This window comes from Pieris brassicae, chromosome 4, assembly GCF_905147105.1.
Source record: "Pieris brassicae chromosome 4, ilPieBrab1.1, whole genome shotgun sequence".
In the NCBI taxonomy this organism is placed as follows: domain Eukaryota; kingdom Metazoa; phylum Arthropoda; class Insecta; order Lepidoptera; family Pieridae; genus Pieris; species Pieris brassicae.
The window spans coordinates 14,777,507-14,797,898 of NC_059668.1; the positions used below are offsets into that span (position 1 = coordinate 14,777,507).

Consider the following 20,392-nt stretch of genomic DNA (forward strand, 5'->3'; position numbering starts at 1 on the left):
TTATTCATGAGTATTTATTAACTGTTAATTAAAATGAAATCTTTGAAAAAATATTTGTTAGATGAAAAAAATAATTTACAAACATTTCATTGCTACTTTCAGATGTTCAAGGTTTATTTGTCTACTAAAAAATACTTTCAGGTTGCAATGAGACTGTTTTTACATACCAAAAGCAACACTGATTCGAATAAAACGACATACCTGGCATGACAGTTGGTGAAATCATCAGAAAGTTAATACAAGCTGCGCCTGACCCGTGGCCCATTAGTGTAATGTTGGTCGGGTCACCGCCGAACAATGCGATGTTTTGTTGGACCCAGTGCAACGCTGCTATTTGGTCCATTAGGCCGTAGTTGGCGACCCGCGCCTTCAGGTGCGGAGCTGGATTCGCATTTAGGAAACCTGTAACGTGTTCTTGCATTACAAAAGGTAGTTTCACATTCTCCTTTAGTGAAATTCTCAAATGAGATTTTATTTTCATTGGCTTAACAAACAATGTAATTCACCCACGCCTCGGCTAACACACTTCCTACTTTTTATCGTGTTAATTAATATTCTAACTATATTGTCTCATAACATGGACTCATATAGAAAGCATATAGGCTTTACTAATATATATTTTATGTATAATGCATTAATAATATTTAAATTCGGTGTTAAACGCATTGGCAGTTCTCTCATATTTAACGAAAATCACTGAGGAGTCGCCTAGCTATACGCTTCGATCGATCGATACCTAACGTAATACTTTCTGGGGTATTGGGAATCCTGCCAACTTAACTGATCCCGCAAATCGTGTATTATAATGAAACCTTACTTAGACGAAGATAAATCTTACTGAAAGGACGTAAGTAATGGTAAATAGTTCGGACAATCTTGTGATAGTTAACGCGCTTGTCAGTTCTGTTTTTTTTCCTTCCGGCTATTCGTTTCATGATCTGGATATTGTAAGCTATTTTATTGGGTGAAATTGTTTATCATCGGTGACAAAATCAATGATGATTTTACGGTATTGTTGATTTGACCGACTTTATATATAAGTAGGTAGGTATTCTATATAAAGTTATTATGTAGATGTATTAATCCACACATTTATATATTTTCACATGATATAGAGACGGCTGTAAGAGCAGTGTTAGCCTAGTGGCTTCAGCGTGCGACTCTCATCCCAGAGGTAGTAGGTTCGATCCCTGGCTGTGCACCAATGGATTTTATTTTATGTCTGCATTTAATATTACCTCGAACGGTGAAGGAAAACATTGTGAGGTAACCGTCTTGCCTTAGACCCAAAAAGTCGACGGCGTATGTTAGGCACTGAAGGCTAATCACCTACTTGCCTATTGCATTTACAAATAATCATAAAACAGATACAGAAATCTGAGGCCCAGACTTAAAAAGGTTGAAGTGCCATTGATTTGTTTTGGAGATGACTGCGGCTTCTTCCCTCTTCTGTTCTGCACAATTTTATACCAGGTTGCCTAAATAAAATTATAAGGTAATTTGATCCAATTTTGTTCGAGCATCAGCGTCGATGTTCATTTATTTACGTAGCACTTACAGTAGCCACCACTTCATTCATATATAATGAAGTAATAATGCACCACAAGCTAATAAATAAAGGTAATTTAGTATTTTTTTACTGAATAAAACTGTCAAATTAATTCATCATCAAAAGCGTGGCTAATAAAGGAAACAATATAGGCTATAAAATTATTTGTCGTTGGGATGGGATTCATTAATTTATCAATCAAAGCCATATTTAACATGTGAGTGAGTTAATTGTTAAATAAAAGCTAACAATGGCCAACTTACCAAGAACTCCGAGTCTATAGTTAAGTGTAACAACAACTAGATCGGTGTAACTGGCCAGGACTGCGCCATCATATGGGTTACTTGAGCTCCAAGAATAACTCTCTCCATGTATATACACTAGAACTGGCAGTGCTAATTTTGTTTCGTCCACTAAAACAATAAACAAAATTGCTTAATAAATATTATATAGTATTTCGTGTGGTTTAAGTCAAGCAAGCAGTAACCAGTATTGTGACGCAATAATCAACTTTGTGTGTCAGATACAAAATACTGAAAGTATATAGAACAGTCGATGATGAATACATAAAACTGTGTTACACTCATATATGTTTGCTACATTTCATATACTAAATAAAAATATAATACAGCTAATATTTATCATTATATTTTAAAAATCACATAATCTATTTTACTTTTAATTATGAAACCATTCGAAAACTGGTTAACTTAATGTAGATTTTAATTTAGTACTATGAGGATTTTAAAAAAATCAACATAAGCTAAAGCCAAACAACGTTATTCTTTAAAATGTATTTAAAAATAATTACGCGATTTTTTATTTGTTGAACTTACATAATAGAAACGATATTTTACGTGTTTTCCGTTTATTAAATACACGAACAAAGTTTACAAATTCTAATTAAAAATAAAACAAGTTAGGGCACTTTAATTTAAAATTATTAGATCATATTAAAAATACTGTAAAGTTTCATTAATCTAAACGTACGAAAAAAACTACTTTCAACATGTTTGCATACATTTTCATTGGTAGTAATTAGTAACGGAATGTTTTACTCAATCATATTTTATAATTAAAAGGTTCTAAAGGCTACTTTAAAAGGTTTAACAGATTTATTAATGTACATAATATATGTAAAATTAATTAAATTGCGGTGACAATTTGAGTTTTGAGTTCTTTATGTCTGTAGACTGAGCCCTTTTAAACCAAAGGAACGTAAAGGATTTCAATTTTATCAATAGCGTTTGAAAGGGGAAGTTTTATTTTTAATCTCGACATAGTGTTAAAAACATCTCCACCCTGACTATCCGCTTAGGGTAAGATTCAGAAGCGAGGTTCAACGTTAAGCTTGATTCCAGTACATAAAAGTGAATTGGATTTGAAATAAGGGGAGTCATAGCTCGCGGTAAGTACCGGTACAAAATCTCACCTTTAACTCAAATTGAGCTTGCCTGTTTCCAAGCATACACAATTCCTACATATATAAGTAATAGAATTTATAATATTTTCAAAATATGAGTTCAACGTGGGTTGAGTACTTACTTTGTAATGGGGCAAATATATTTAAATACAGACAATCTTCACTTTGGTTCTTAAGATACGGCATCAGTCTTTTTATATATTCTAGTCTTCCCTTTGGCATCTTCTCTAAGAGAATTCTTTCATCTTCGAAGTCGGGCAACTTCTGTGGGCAAGCCGCCCCAGGCCTGTCAGAGACACGGACACCCTCCCAGGGAGACGGCGTTCTTGTTGGACTAAACCTGGTAAACATTAATGGATTGTTAATTATTAAGAAGGCTTAACTCGGAACTTCTTCAATCGTTAAGCCTTCGATAAATATCTAAGTTTTAAGAGGTAAGTTGGTGTGATATGATACTTCCGTGTTAGCGATTTAGGAGTTCAATAAAATAAGTCTACTTTCGTCTTTTTCTGTCAAATTGCATTTACGCTGTGATGATTAGAGATAAACTAGTATTTTAGTTTAAAAGGTAATATTTGATTGATTTTTATGACTAAGTAAGTAAACTTCTACGCTACACATTATAACTTAATATTGTATGAAAAATTGCACTACAGTTACATGTTCGTAACTGAAGTATAGCTTGCTAACAGTTTATCTAGCTTTAGTTAATATTTTTAATTAGACTTACCGATTTGAACCCACAGGCGGAGTAGCGTACGGAACACCTAAGAAAACTTCAACTGGACTCAAATATCTATGTTCATCCATTGCAAGCACTATGCCCTGTAACTTTCCGTATTTAGTCTGAACTATTCTACTGCTAATTTTAAACTTAACCTTCGCTTTAGGGATCGGGTTTGATGGATTCAAGTAATACCGTTTATAATCACCATAGTTGCTATACGAATTTTCGTGTCCATAAAATTTATCTAGGAAGTCTTCACTATTGTAATATGGATTATCAAAATTGACTTTATACATTGTTTGATCATAGTCACTCGGTGCGTCGTTTTGTTCACCTTGACCGTTCATATTTGTTGTGTTTGAGTTAACTGATTGTATTAGAAATATGATAATGAGGTAATAGGCATTGGAAAGTTCTGTTTTTGTCTTAGTATGTTTTTTATCACTACACATTTCACTAAATTTAGTCCGCGCCCTATGAAACGGTCTTGGCGGGAACATATTTTGTCATATTTTCATTTTTTGTATTTGATTTGCCACTAGAATCCCTATTGATTCAGCTTTCGCCGTCATCTGAAACAAATGAATATTTTAAAAGATTTTGTTCGGGCTATTGAATAAATTGTGAACAAAATTGTATGAAAAGCTATTATATTTTTGGATCAAGTATTCGTTTCATTAAATGAAAATAATGAGGTTAAAATTTTTGGTTTCTTTAAATATATTGTTCGTTGAAATAATAGTCGTTGAAAGTATAATAGAATTTCATGTATGAATGGTACAATTTCAGATTGAGTAATATTTAACTATATTTGTAAAAAAAATTACTGTAATGATGTTAAACTCGAAAAATGATATAAAATTATAAAACACGTATAAACCGCATAAAACTAACTAAAATTTTACTTAGTTAACCTTGAATAATAATGTAAAACAAATGATAGTTTAAAACAAAACGAAAGGTATCTCATTACGCAAATCCTTCAGTAATTCTTAGTAGAGATGTTGGATCAAATGTTACAGGATCTTCAACTGTGTAACGTGATCCCACTTCAGGTCCGAGAATTGTTAGATAGGGTTATAATGTGTACTTGTTATGTAACATAATATAAGAGATATACGTTATATATTTGCAACATAAATTGTAATAACTGAGGATAGTTTCTCCATTAAGGCAGATTGACTAAGGGAAATACCGTACTTATAAATCGGTAACGTAGTTTCTCGCCTCTAAGCATATGATAATGATCCATATGCTTATTTTCCTGTTTATTCACTACATCAAACTCTTTTATTATCCAATTAAACGAAAGGTTTGTAACAAAACGATCCCAGTTCAAATAGAGTATTTTACCATTTTTAATAAAGTACCATTTCGGAATCGAGCAAATATTTTGAGGAATACAAGAATAAGTTAGACAATCACTCTTCCAGTTTTCTTATTATATCACTTTGCAAGAAAATCTAAATGGAAAGAAGTCAATTTGTTGAAAATTTTCTTTGAGACAATTCCAACACTAGAATGTTGCCGTAAAATTCTTTCCATTGTTATAATATCTTTTTTATACTTTTATACTTATTTTTTACGTTCCAGTAAATATTTTACTTTGATCTTTAATAAACTATAAAAAAAATATGCTTCGAAATATATAAACCCCCGAATTGGTCACGGGACACATATTAATATTTCTTATTAATTTATTATAATTGTTTAGGCTTTATATCTGTATATAAGCGATCGACATATTAGGTCCTTACATATAAAATTGGCGTTTTGTCGTACTGGCCACTTTGACCTCAAATACCTCCTCTTTGGTTAGGAATTTCAAATTCAAATTTACAGTACAGCTATTTACTCATGTATTTGTGCTTCGATGACCGTCATTCATTTGTTTTTTCTTCTGTTTTTTTCTGTTTGCGTCACTCATTTTACAAAATTGAAAACTTAAAGTATCGCATTATTTACGAGTACGAGTTCCGCCGTGGCACTAGTGCTGCGGAAACGACTCGAAGGGTGAATAATGTGTATGGCGGTGTGATAATAGTGATAAAACTGTTTTAATTCACTTGAAGCAAATTGGGAAGATTAAAAAGCTTGAAAGGTGGGAAAAAACCTCACGAATTGACTGAAGCAAACTGGCAAACGCGCGTCGACTGCTGCGTTACGTTACTGAACCGGCACAACAATGAAGGTATTTTAAACCGAATCATTACCTGTGATGAAAAATGGATTCTTTACGATAATCGGAAGCGCTCAGCGCAATGGTTGGATCCTGGCCAGCCAGCCAAATCCTACCCTAAGCGAAAATTAACCCCAAAAAAGTAACTTGTAAGCGTTTGGTGGACTAGTGCCGGTATTGTTTATTGCAGTTTTCTCAAAACTGACCAGACTATTACAACTAATGTCTATTGTCAGCAATTGCAAACCATGATGGAAAAGCTAGCGGCTAAACAACCTAGGCTGGTCAATCTCTCCACGCCACTGCTACTTCACGACAACGTTAGACCACACACTGCACAACAGACGGCTACCAAATTAGAAGAGCTTCAATTGAAATGTCTAAGACATCCTCCGTACTCCCCGGACCTTGCTCCAACAGATTACCATTTTTTTTCGAAATTTGGACAACTTCTTGCAAGGGAAATAATTTAATAAAATTTTCTGATGGGGCAGTCCAAATCGCCTTCGCAGATTTTATTGATTCCCGTCCGACTGGTTTTTTTAGTAAAGGGATCAATGAACTACCTATGAGTAGCAAAAGTGCATAGAAAACAATGGTTCATACTTTGATTAATTAAATATATTATATTTAAAAATATTCGACTTTTTGTTCCACCCATACAAAACGCCAATTTCATAAGTAAGGACCTAATATAAGGTTTAGCCTTATATATCTATAGCCTAAACCTTATATATATATATAATATATTATAATATTAATATGTCTTTATGACTAATAAATTGTTCTCTGAGACAGTAGAAGAAGAATTATTGAATTTAGATATGTCGGAGCACTGTACTTCCTGTCAGCTGTCATTGTCATTATATGTCATAGGGCTTATAAATTAACTGCGTCAAAGTCAAATTGGTTGAAAATTGGTTTATGCTAAAGTAAATTTGATTTATAAATTAACGATAGTAAATAGTGATTCCATATTAATGAACATTATTAAAAGTAATTTACTAGTACTTTAATATCAAAGACCATCAACATTAAAGACATTCGACTTTGTATTCGGTTTAGGTTCGGTTGAGGAAAGAGTACAAGAAATGTCACGGAACTTGAAATTCGGGTAAACATACAGGCAAGGGTTGGTGCGATCTTCAGTTTGATTAAACTGTCGACCGTTCGGCCGACCAAGCAAAAGGCTTTACAAAATAGACTCAAAGTCGAAATTAAATGATTGACCAAATTATGATCACCAATTTTAATATTTAGGTCGTGCTATCTAGTCAATGTTCATCTTTCTAGTCAATAATCGGTACCTGACTGTGCCTTCCCGTCTTTAGACGTCAATTCATACCAAATTTCTGCATTAGAGTTCCTACTCCGTCATTGTTTAGGTTTTTTTTTTTTAATATACATGTGTCTTTACTACGACATCATGGAACATTACGATCTAGCCTAATTTAAGACTAATAAGTAATTTAAGTCTAACCTAATTTACTAAAAAGGATTGTAATAAGTAAGTGTCCAATAACGCTACTTATAGTCTCTATTAAAGGGAAGACACTCTGTTCTTGTGTTTTCATTTTTTCATTCACTGTTTAGCACTTAATATTAAAGTACACTAACACTAATTCACTAGTTCGAATGGTTTTATCCTTTTCAATCTTCTCACTAGGTCAGTGGTATCAAGGAGTTGAATAGCCTCGACATTCACGTGATGGTGGAGCCTATGTTCGTGTGCTCCAGCAGCCTTTTTTATTAATGTGGTGACGTCCTCTACATTAAGGTCCCGATGGAGGTCGTAATTGCGAATGTACCAGGGAGCATTGACTATTCCCCTGAGCACTTTGTTTTGGAATCGTTGGATTACTTGGATATTACTATTACTGGTACAGCCCCACAGCTGGCAACCATAAGTCCATACAGGTGTCAGGACTTGTTTGTAGATCAATAATTTATTTTGTACTGATAACGTGGAATGCCTTCCGAGCAACCAGTACAATTTAGAGTAACGGAGATCCAACTCTTCGCGTTTCTTTTTAACATGGACCTTCCATCGGAGTTTGGTGTCTAGCGTCATACCTAGGTACTTAGCTGAATTTTGGAACGGCACTTTGACGTTATCAATATATACTGGCAGGTAATTTGATGTTTTGTTGGAAAAGTTTATGTGAACTGATTTAGACTGATTTAGTTTTATCCGCCATTTTTTGGTCCACAAGCCAACAATATTTATGGCTTTTTGTAATTTTACTACCGCTTCCTTTTCAGTAGTCGCCGTAGACATGATAGCAGTATCATCGGCAAAGGTCGCGATAACGTTATCTTTTAGATCAGGAATATCGCATGTGTATAAGAGGTACAGGACCGGACCTAATACACTCCCTTGCGGCACCCCAGCTTTTATTTCTTTTAGTTCTGAATAATCATCATCTTGTCGTACTCTAAACATTCTTTGTGTTAAATATGACTCAAGGATATTTGAAAATTGACGAGGCAGTAATTTCCTTAATTTATGAACAAGTCCTCGATGCCACACTTTATCAAATGCTTGAGCTACATCCAGAAAGACAGTGGAGCAGACTTTTTGTTCTTCTAGTGCTTTTTCAATATTATTTGTGATTCTATGAACTTGCTCTATGGTAGAATGTTTGTTCTCTAAAACCGAATTGGTAATCTGGTATGAGCTGCTTTTTGACAATAATAGGGTTAAGACGTTTGAGAAAGATTTTCTCAAATAGCTTTGCTATAACAGGTAACAGTGAGATTGGCCTGTAAGACGTGACTTCGTGTGGAGGTTTTCCTGGCTTGGGAATCATTATAACTTCCGCAACTTTCCACATATTGGGAACATATTGAAGTCGAAATGAGGCATTAATTAAGGTTGTCAATTTAACTACGGCTTTACGGGGGAGATGCTGAAGGACTTCACCCGTAATTAGATCAAAACCTGGTGCCTTCTTTTTAGTTAGACATTTAATTTCACTTAAGACCTCTTTTGGTGTGACTAGACGGATGTTCAGCTCTTCTGACGTTATTTCTTCGAAGTTAAGTAAATCTTCTTCATCGATTTGAAATATATTTTCTAGATGATCAGCGAACCTCTTAACTTTTTGTATGTTACTTGCAGCCCAATTCCCATTAGACTCTCGTAAGGGAGGAATATGTGTTGTAGGTTTTTTGATATTTCTTATCGCTTTCCAGATGGAGTAATCGGTGGAACCATCAGAAGTTAATTGGTTTAGGTATCTCTTTATTGAAGTATCTTTATGTATTTTAATCTCTCTCCTCAGTTGTTTAGTGAGGTTATTCAGATATTTTTTGTCTTCTGGACATCTTGTGGAATGCCATCTTTTTCTTTGAGTTCGTTTTGTCTTTATCAAATTTTTAATCTCTTCTGGGAAGTAGTTGTTTTATACCTTTTTCTTAAATTTTGGAGTATTACTCCAAGCAGCTTGTTGGATGTTCTTTGTAAATCTATTGACTTCTAAATCTAATTGTTCCTCAGTCTTTAAAGGTACTCTAAGGTCTACCATATTGACAAGATAAATTTTGAAGCTGTCCCAGTCCGTATGCGTGTTCACGAGAGATGGATTCAGTTTTCGCTTTATAGGGTCTTCGCCAATTGTGAGTAAGATTGGTGAGTGATCTGAGTTCATATCATAGGCTTCCTCTATTTGGAGAACATTTGGTGATACTTCTCTAAATATGAAGAAATCTATAAGATCTGGTATTTTATTCTTGTCTGTTGGCCAGTATGTGGGCCTTCCTGTGGAAATTGCATCACATCTCAAATTTTTCATAGCATTGAACAGTTCTTTTCCTTTGGTCGATATTAATCTTGATCCCCAGTAGGTATGTTTTGCATTGAAGTCGCCTCCCAACACAAATCTATTTCCAAGACTTTCTAGCAGGGTTTTGTACTGGTCGTACTTAAGTGCATGTCTTGGTGGGCAGTAAATAGATGATATTGTTAATGGATACCGCTTCATTGATAGGCTCACAGCCACAGCCTGTATATGCTCTTTTTCATATTTAAAGACCTCATGGTGTTTTAAGCTATCCTTTATTATAACTGTACTTCCCCCACTGGATTTATTACTTGGGTGAAGGGCATGGTAGGCATTATATCCTTTAAATTGAATGTATGACTCCCTGGTAAAATGTGTTTCCGATACCAAGCAGATGTCAATGTTTTCATGTTTAAGAATTATCTGAAGTTCTCTTTGGTGTTTTAAAAGCCCATTAGCATTCCATGCCATTATTTTTAAAGCCATTATTGCTTAAGACGTTTGGGAGCAGCTATTTTGGTGCCGCTTTCTAGTTTTTTAAGTCTTTCATCAAAGGATGTCAATAATGAAAGTATGGTGTTAATCTTTTCATCCATGCCTGTGCTAGCTATCTCATTTTGTTGTGTTGGGGATGGAGTCTTAGGACCTTTAGTTACCTGGGCAAAGGAAACAGTTTTGGAAACTAATTTTGCTGGTTTTACCGATTTGTCCGTTTCTATCATTGATTTTGATTTTAAGACATTTCTCATTTTCTGTAATTCTTTTGCTACTACACAGCCTCTGTAATTAGCTGGATGTGACTCACCACAGTGAACACACTTCGGTTTCACGTCTTGTGGCTTGTTACAATCGACTGTGAGATGCTTTGCAGTGCATTTCACACACCTCGGCTCCTTGGAGCAGTATTTCTGTGTATGCCCATAAGCCTGACACCTCTTGCATTGGGGAATCAATTTCGGTGATTTCAGTGGCTGTACATCAATTTTGCAGCCAAGTATGGATTTTATTTCGTAGATATTTTTTATGTTTTCCTGATGGTGGAAAGACAGAATAAACATGTTAAGCGGTTCTTTGGTTTTCCAGCTGTATTTGACGGCTGCGTCTAAAATTTTAAATCCTTGGCGAGTAAGGTCTTCAACTATCCTTTCAGGCTTGCAAGAAGCATGGAGATTTTTTGCCATTACTCTTATTGGCCTGCTCTGCTTGTTTTCGTAAGAGAACCACGAGGCATCTTCTTCTTTAAGATGTTTTGTGATCACTCTGTAGGTAGCTTCACTATTAGTGTTAATCTTCACCGATCCATTTCTAATCATTTTTACTGTGAACGAGTCTTTATTCAATTCTTTTTTAAGTAAGGAATCGTAGAATGATTGGTATTCAATTACATTTTCGACAATAATCGGGGGTGGAAGGGGTTCTTTTTTAGGCTTTTCTTTGGTTACTTTATTACAAGTAACTTCTTTCATGGGGGAAGGGGAGGTGTTTAGTTTCCTTTTCTTTCTGGTTTTTTGTCGCACCCATTCCGTTTCTTTAGCCAGTTCTTCTTCGTCCGTCGCATACTGAATTGATTCAGCGGCTGCCTCGTCCCTTTGTGTTAAGGGCTGCTCTATTTTTTTCTCGAGCTGAGCTATTCGTTCCTTCAGTTGATAGACAATAGTTTCCAGGTCCGAGCATCGGGCTCTTTCCTTTTTCAGTTCAGCCACTAGAAATTGCTCGTTTTGGGTTATAATTTCAAAAACACTTGGAGATGACATCATAAATTTAATATAATAATTAAAATTATAAAGACAAAACCTCGCCTTTATTTATTACACAATAACAAATATTAGGTCAACGATTCATCGTAACGCGATCGCGGCGCTGCGTCAGCGCGTTGCACTTTTTCGGTCACAATAATTAATACGCGACGTTTCTAACCGAAATGGAAACAACGAATGAGTCATTGTTTAGGTGATATCCTGTGTCCGGTGATTGTATTTATTTTCATGCCAGTATTACTCATGTATATAAATATATTGCAAAAGTTTCTTAAAGAGTATTTTTTAAAGTTATTTTCTTTGTCTTATCTAGGACTGAATACGTCTATTAAACTATTACTACAAGTTATACATAATAAATATAAAATTAAATATGCAGCCTTTTATATTATGCCGTACATAGAATATTAAATTTTATACTCAGAATTTAATGGTCCATTAAATCACTAATATAATAATTTTCATTATAAACGGAAATGCAGTAATTTCGCTAATTGTATTTCGAAATTGTATGAATAATGTTTCATTGACTTGTACTAGGTGGTAGATTTTATCTGATTTACTGATTTGATCATGACAGACGTGTGTTCAAAGCTGCGATTTTTGTAAATCCTTGTAAATGTATTTGAATAAAATAAAAACACTTTGCCATGTTGTAGAAAATTATCGGGCCTAATTCCTTTAAAGCCAGTTAGGATTTTTTTTAACAATGTAACGAAGTCATAGTCAATTAAGCGCCTTTAGATCAGTTTTTTTTTTATATTTTATTGTCGGGATTTACAAAAAGCGATGCAAAATGGGTAAGGAACATTCCAAATTACAATTCCTTTTTTTCGGTTTGGGCCTCAGATTTCTGTATCTGTTTCATGACCATTTGTTAATCTAATAGGCAAGTAGGTGATCAGCCTTCTGTGCCTGACGCACGCCGTCGACTTTTTCGCAAGTAGGTTTCGTCACAATGTTTTCCTTCACCGTTCGAGCGAATGTTAAATGCGCACGTAGAAAGAAAGTCCATTGGTGCTTGGAGCCGGGGGTCGAATCTACGACCTCAGTGAAGACAGTCACCCTGAAACTACTAGGCCGACACTGCTCTGTAACATCTATAACCCATTCTTTTTATGTAACGCGAGGCAAGGTGAGGCCCACGGACACCTTCATTGCCGGGATATATATATGTATATATATATATATATATATGTGTGTATATACATATGTAAGCAAATTATGTCGGGTGATAGGGCCGATAGTGGTTAACCCCCGAAAATTTAAAAAAAAAGTCTTTGTAAAAAACAATTGTGTTACACCACCAACATCGCATTAAACATTTTTTTTTTAACACGGTCTCATGTATACAATAATAGATAAAACATCACAAGTTGAACAAAATTAATTTACTTTTTTGAATGACAGTAAGATTTGATTATAACTAATTACTTGGATAGACTAATAATTAATATTTTTATAACACGAACATTTTGGTAGTAATTTCTGAATATCTGTCACGAAAGCATTTTTATTTATAAAAGTCTATCTCTGTACAAAACTGGACCAATCGAAAACTAATCTTAGAACGTAATATGTTGCCCGTGCATTCGCACGTAGAGGGTAATTTAATATACCAGTAGATTTTATTTTTCCAATATAGCGAGAATATTTTATGTCATATTTAAGTTAACACTAGAAAAAATTATCGGAAGGAGATGAGGTCGTATTTTTAGTAATAGATAGTTGATATTCGACAGCATTAATATCCTACCTGAATATCTAAGTAGCAGCGATACCGAAGTAAAGATTTTCTTATTTCTTTTATACAAAAGATACAAATACAAGCTATATTTTTTACACACAAAGAAAATAAATCAACCGAATTAAAAACGATTATCTGCATTTTCCATAAATTAGTTATAACAGTCATCTCAAAATATAAGCACGCGCGTGTGGTTCTCATACTTCAACTATCAGATAGTTTTCTAATTTCAAAATAAATTTAATTAATAAATAAATTTTGTAACTAATCTATAAACCTATTAAAACTACATTTTTGTATTATAAATCACGCAAGACTAAGTTTATGCCACCCTAATATTTGAAATAATTCAGCAACAGCCAACCTATTTTATTTTACGACACTGATTTAATACTAAAAGTGTATCGAAGATTCGTTTTTAAACAATAAATCTAAAATGACATCACAATCTTTGCAATTTCAGGACGTATTTGGAACTGACGTCACATCATCTATTATGTAAGCGTTATCACGATTTTCCCTTCATTTGTATGCATAATACAGCGTAATATCTTGACAGAATCTACATACCTAAGTAATACCATAAATAATTCTAAGTCTTTCAATTTATTGAAATGTACAACGATTATTTGACTGTTGAATATTTTTTTGACAATGATTAGCAGAGAAATAGATGACTCGATAAAAAACTCTTCAACTAATTATAAATCGGGCTCAAATATAGGATCTAACATCGTGCCATAGCGTCAAAAATGTTATCTACTAAAATATCTCGAACTAAATTCTCTAATTTTAAGGACCACACATATAATCATTGCTGGCATTAGGCAGTTCGAATTGCGGTGCCGATAGCAGGTGAAAACCATTCGAAATCTCTAATTGGATAAAAGAAGACTTTGGTTTCTAAATTTCCATACAACCTGTGTGGTATACCATGTAATTTATCTTATCTAATATAATTGTTTCAAACTCTAATAAGCATTATCATATAATATAAATCAATAAATATGTATAGCTGAATACATAATTGTGAATTAAGATAAGTTTTTCAATGCGACCGATATAATATGAATAATTAATATGCACTTTCAATATTTTGTATAATATAGTTAGTCAATCGTTTCACTACGGACCTATTCGTAGCTACGTGTGTACTGAACACGGATCGTTACAAAAAGCAGAGTATCAATTACTTCAAGGCCGATAATACTGTCACTAGCCTGTTTGGAGACGTGATCGTTTATGAAATTGTCGGCCCATATTACAAAATTTATAACATTGTATTATAAGAGCCGTAAACAAATATCTAAAAGTTTATTAGATATGATTGTATGAACCGTTAGCTGACTGTCATTTGTTTATTATTTTCCAGTAATTTATGCAAAAAAGTGTAGATGGAATAAGGTACGTAAGATTACAATTTAATAGTCTCAAATCTATTTTCAATATCGCAAACTTTGTTTGTAATTTGCACTGCAAATTACAGTCTGAGATATAAAAGAAATATGTAAATTCCAGAAAACTAAGTTTTGCCTTTCTCAATGCGCAAAAGTTGAAAATAATTCTTAATTAAATGCGTAACTACCCAGTGTGGAAAGGCTAAGCAATTACTATGAAAATATTTAGGTAGGGTACCAAACAGCATCAGAATTTTTATATTTTTTTATAATACTGACAATGACCCTTTTATGTATTCTAAACATTTACATTAATTGCCAACCTATAAAATAAAAATACCGTATAAATTAGTTAAAATTAAAGGTCAGATATATAGGTCAGATATCCTGCCAATTTGTTACATTTTATTCATTAAATTATATAATAATTATTTCTATATTTTGGCTTTGGCTAGGCTCATTGTACAATCGATAGGAAAATTAATAAGGGAATTTTCGCCTCAAAAGGACTTAAAATTATGAAGAATTTTAATGTATTCTTATAAGACTTAGCAAGGTATATTTATTTTATAAAAACTAGCAAAATTATATAGGTAGTAATAATAAATAGGTATTAATAGTAGGTAAGGCAATGACAATGTAAAGTATGCTTAGGAAATAGCACTCAAATATGAGTATATTTGCTTTAGTATTCGGAGCCCGTACTGGCCAAGTCTCGGATATTAAACCGTCATTGTACAATTTGTGAAACGTGGTAGCGTATAATTTTGACGAGTTTACACACTGATATTAAGAATAGGTATTCAACTAATAACTATAATTGTAAGCGTTATTTTATTTGACTATTATTGGATCCTCTTAACACGCACTTATTTATTAAATCTGTAACGTATAAGAATTACGAATTTATATAAAGTACTTCATCGCATCAGATACAAAACTCGTTACTCTGATAACTTTAAATACTTGCAATATCCGGATAATAGAACGTAAGACACCAGGGCGACGCTGTCTAATACGACAAAACAATCATGAAACCTAGGCACTAAAGTCTCTGACGACATTAGGAATAAAATAAAACACCGAAAGCAATTCTTTCTATAGTATAGTATAATAATACTAGTTCGAGCTAGGCTCATATGTAAATAGTACGAAAAAAAGTTGCGGCCGCTAAAATAACTTCAAATATTCCAAAACTTTCTGAAATGCATTTATTCGTAGCACGTTGCTACGGGAAAATTTACGTTACAAGTTAGTAAGTAAAAGTTAGTTTTAAACATGTTACCATGCACTTTGCGTGGATCATAAATCAAAATGTGCGAGTTTCTCATATTAAACGAAGTATATTTTAAAAGTGATGGCTATATTATTAAGTAAAAATAATAAGGAGCTTCTTCCAAAAGTTGGCCAAGATTACAGAAATAACCTAGTGTTGTTTTTGTTTGAGGAGATGCAGATTTTTAACAAAAAAAATCCTATAAAGCGTACAATCTCAAGGTAAAGTCACACCAAGCTATTACTGATCCTGTATATAAATAAAGTATATTAAATTAAAAACCGATATTTATCAGAACGTGTTGCTTTCATGGTTATAGCCAATATAATATTTTTTGTTTTATTTTGTAATGTGCGAAGGTGAACTTGCACATTATGAAATATGTATCTACATATAATGGCAAGTTAGCCAGGTTTAGCGATAGTTAATACGGTGGTATGGTATGGAAGTAAAACGGATACATTCCATCATTTCCAAAAGAGAGATGACAAAACTAAAAGAGCTCAAAAAAATCTTTGTAGTCACATAGTCAAATTGTTTTGAACTAGCTTTATTATTAAAGCAATCTTCTCAATAGAGACCAATTTCCGAGTTACAAAGAAAACATAATTTTCAAATGAAATTAACTTAATTACAAGAACCCTTGGAAGGTCTCCAATGTTATTTGGTGTTGAGCCAGACGCTAAAACTGCTGATGGTAACTACTGTCATTAATTCTTCTATTTTACATTAATTAGGGTTACAGAAAATAAGCTTTGCTTTATTTATCACATAATTTAACTAGTTTATTCGTTAATTCTTTCGTACTAGTTTCTTTAGTCTTGTAATGTTTGAAAATGAATAAAGTTATAAATTAAATTTAGACTGATATTTGAACTGTATATTTATTGTGGTAATGATAATGAATATTTAAAATCCGAAATATTCAAGTTCATCACCTCCGTGGCTGAAATCTTGAGGAGGAAGTCCCTGGGAGACATGATCTCATATTATACTCATAGTAAACAAAAAAGTATACTCCTCGCTGAAAGGCCGGTTACGCACTAACGTAACTGTCCATGGGCTAGCTGCCTTTTATGGCTGTTTCGTAGGCTTGTTTACTTATCACGTAAAAAAATTGAATAACAAGAAACCATACGTCCATTCCAATTAATTTCATATCCAAATCAATATTAAAACGTATGTAAGTCTCACTTTGGGTTTGGGCAGATCAAATTTCCTCTTTAAAAATAAATGCATCACCCGCATTAGATATGTATTTATTACAATTATAATAAAAATACTTTTATAACCATTTATGAAACAGGATGATACCGTAGAAGATTTCTTTGTACCAATTTACTAAAGACTGATTGATCTCCGTAACACTGCACTCCATCATTATTGTAATGCTTCACTTACGAATATCTCAATATAAGGGAACACGTATCCTATACATCGTATTAACCGAGTAAACAATGGATCGTATTTGCGATTAATTCCCTAAGACCCCATATGGCTATGTAACGTTGTCCGTTATATGTTTTTTGTATTTACATGACTGATATTGCGAATTTAGACCTTTCTAAGATGACATATAAAAAATACTTAATGGCTGCAGCAAGCATCGCGATTGTATGAAATAATAGGCCTTATAAGTCATTCCTTGCAGGTAGCCTAGTTATATTTACACAGTAGTTGTTTTATAAGTTATCTGTGTATCCACCAGGAATGGCGGGATATGGAGCGCTGGAAGTTTGTCGATAAGAGGACTAAGATACATTTTGTAATTTTATAATAATATAAATAATTCGTCTATAACGTTCTCATTAAGCTATATCAACTCAGACTAATATCATATATAAGAAATTAGTTCTATGTGCAGTGTAATGTAAGTGGGGGAGTTATAGAAAATTATTAAAGATGAGTGTATGTAATTGAACACACATGGCTCAATCTATATATTATATAAAATTATCGTGTTCAGTGTTTGTAACTAAACTCTTCGTTCAAACGGTACTGTTTCTTATGATTTTTTCTGTATTTGTAGATCTGGGAATAGCTCGTAATGTTATTTTATACTCCATATTTTTTGGACAATTTTTTTATTCTTCTGCTATTAAAAAACATAACGTTTTTTTATTCTGGGTATACGGTCTTCACAGTGTTGAGCTAGTGACTTCAGCGTGCGATACTCAATCATGAGTTCGTAGGTTCGTTCGCCGGCCATGCACCAATGGACTTTCTTTCTATGTGCGCACTTAATATTCGCTCGAACGGTGAAGTAATACATTGTGAGGAAACCAGCTTGCCTTAGATCCAAAAAGTCAACAGCGTGCATCAGGCTCAGAAGGCTGATTGCCGACTTGCCTATTAGATTACATGGTCTTAACATATAATTATCAAATCAATGTATACAAAATATTGTAAAAACTTTTTTGAAATAGTAAGTATGCAGTTTCTTCCTATTATTCTCCATAAGACTAATTATAACCCTTTGAAGGGGCAGCTAGAGCAATTCATTTGTAATTGTAACTTTTAAAAGTACCGTTTTTGAAGGCCTAATTGAAATAAATGATTAGACTTTGACTTAGATTTTCGTTTTTACCCTTTTACTAATAAATACCTACTTTTCATTTTTATAGCGATATTAATTATGTTATAATTTTTTTATGGCGAAACATTTTATGTTTTCAGCTTTCCATGCCAGCTAGATATACAGATATAGCCAGCTATATAGAACCGACATCAGAAAATGTTTTAATATAATAAAATCTCTGTATAGGTCTCATTATCAAATCGCAGACCTAAGAAGTCAGCGCTTAAACGGCGAATTTAAATCAAAGGCTCTATTTTGTACCCAATAAAGATCTATTATGTACTAAGACGGCAATTAATATTATTTAGTAACAGGCTTATACGGGTTAAGCGTCTGATTAATTGAGATGCCTTATATTGGTACAAAGGAATAATATATCATACTATAACAATGTCATTTGACATTAGTAGTACACGTCCGCAGCTTTGTCTATGAAAAGAATATCTGTTTTAAGTATTATACCAAAGATAACATAGTAGAAAAAATATGTGCTTATTAATAAACGAAACTAAATCATACAGTTAAAACTAATGTCTTACATTTTATTACTATGAAAATTATATGGTATACGTAAACTTAAACCAGTCACTGCAGCCCTATACAATGCGGTGATTGAACCTATAGTCCTATACGACGCGGCTGTATTTGCGCAAGCAGTAGAAAAAGTTTATATTAAAAAGAAGCAAGATCGCATGACTTCGCACAAAAACTAGCAAAAACACACAAAACGACATTACTCAACTCAACGGCCTTGCTTGCAGGGGTCCTTCCTCTGGACCTTCGCGGTAAAGAGGCCGTGGCCGCATACCTTGCGCGGAAGGGGGTGTCACCGCACGTAACATATGCTAAGACAATAGAGACGCGACTGCCATACACTGAGCTTCCACACCCAGCCAATTTGACTTAAAATAACTTTAAAAACTGGATGACCCGTCAGAAATCGATAACATTTCTATGACAAAATTATTTACAAACGGGAGCAATACGGCCTCGGGAGTGAGAGCGGCATGGATTAAGTGGCATGACGCGACCGAGACTAGAAATAAAAAGGTGACGCAAGATCCGTACTGTACGTGTACCAAGCCAGCCGCACTGACGGACGAAGTAACATATTTGACAAAGGGGAGGCAGATCAGCTGTAATAAGCGCCTCTCGCTCTTCACCGAATGCCATCGATGGTGGACGCTCTCTTGATCCCCATATTGCCAGGATTTGCCAGAACGTGGAAGAGTGCCATAAAAATGGCATTAAAATTTAACTGTTTTGGGTGAATACGCACGTCGGCATAGGGAAACGAGCGAGCTCTCGCGGGGGATGCCGTCGGTGAGATGGGGACGCAAATAGGATGCCATGCGTATCCGCTGTCCTTGTTGCGACGTCTGACAAGACTCAAGACACCTGGAACGAGCGCTATGTGGGGGGCCAAACAACATCAGTCACAAAAATGATTTTTAAACATGCAAACCCGGCATACAAACAAATCAAGACGAGGCATTTCGTACCTCACATGGCGCAGATCCTGACTGGCCACGGGGCTTTTGGACACTATTTACTCAAACTAAAGACAAGCCCCGCGTGAGACTGTGACGACAGAATCGACCATTTGTTGACTGTGCGACTTTTGAAAGGGTGGTACGATTATGAACGATGAAAGGTGCGATCTGGAGCTCCTGACTGGCATCCGGGTATCCCGGGATGGGCTATCCGACAAGTTGCTTGAGCACAGATCGCAGCTGGAAAAGTTCTGCTGCAAAATTGTCAAATATGTAGCGGGCCCCGACTTGCCCATAAATATTATGAGGATGTTTCCGGAGTAGTTGTCATCCGGGCCCGACGGGAGATGCCAACCCTCTAAGTTAATAATGGAAGTTGAAAGGGGAGATTTCGACACTCCTCTGCTGTCTAGCTTCTCGGTCATACATCCACCTGATGCATGGCTAGGCTATGATGTAGGGGTTTCTGTTTATATAAAAAAAT

At 34.3% G+C, this 20,392-nt stretch overlaps 1 protein-coding gene across 2 annotated transcripts in view; it reads right to left on the minus strand.

The window, feature by feature from the left end:
* LOC123708488 (neuroligin-4, Y-linked-like) overlaps positions 1 to 20,392 on the minus strand; it is a 53,784-nt gene that overhangs the window by 12,848 nt on the left and 20,544 nt on the right. For both annotated transcript variants that reach the window (XM_045659224.1, XM_045659223.1), the window contains exons 2-5: positions 3,703 to 4,271; positions 3,095 to 3,312; positions 1,813 to 1,962; positions 202 to 402 (exon numbers count right to left, since the gene is read on the minus strand). In XM_045659224.1, coding sequence (XP_045515180.1) covers positions 202 to 402; positions 1,813 to 1,962; positions 3,095 to 3,312; positions 3,703 to 4,199 — 1,066 coding nt within the window. In that variant the 5' untranslated portion in view covers positions 4,200 to 4,271. The remainder of the gene's footprint in view (positions 1 to 201; positions 403 to 1,812; positions 1,963 to 3,094; positions 3,313 to 3,702; positions 4,272 to 20,392) is intronic.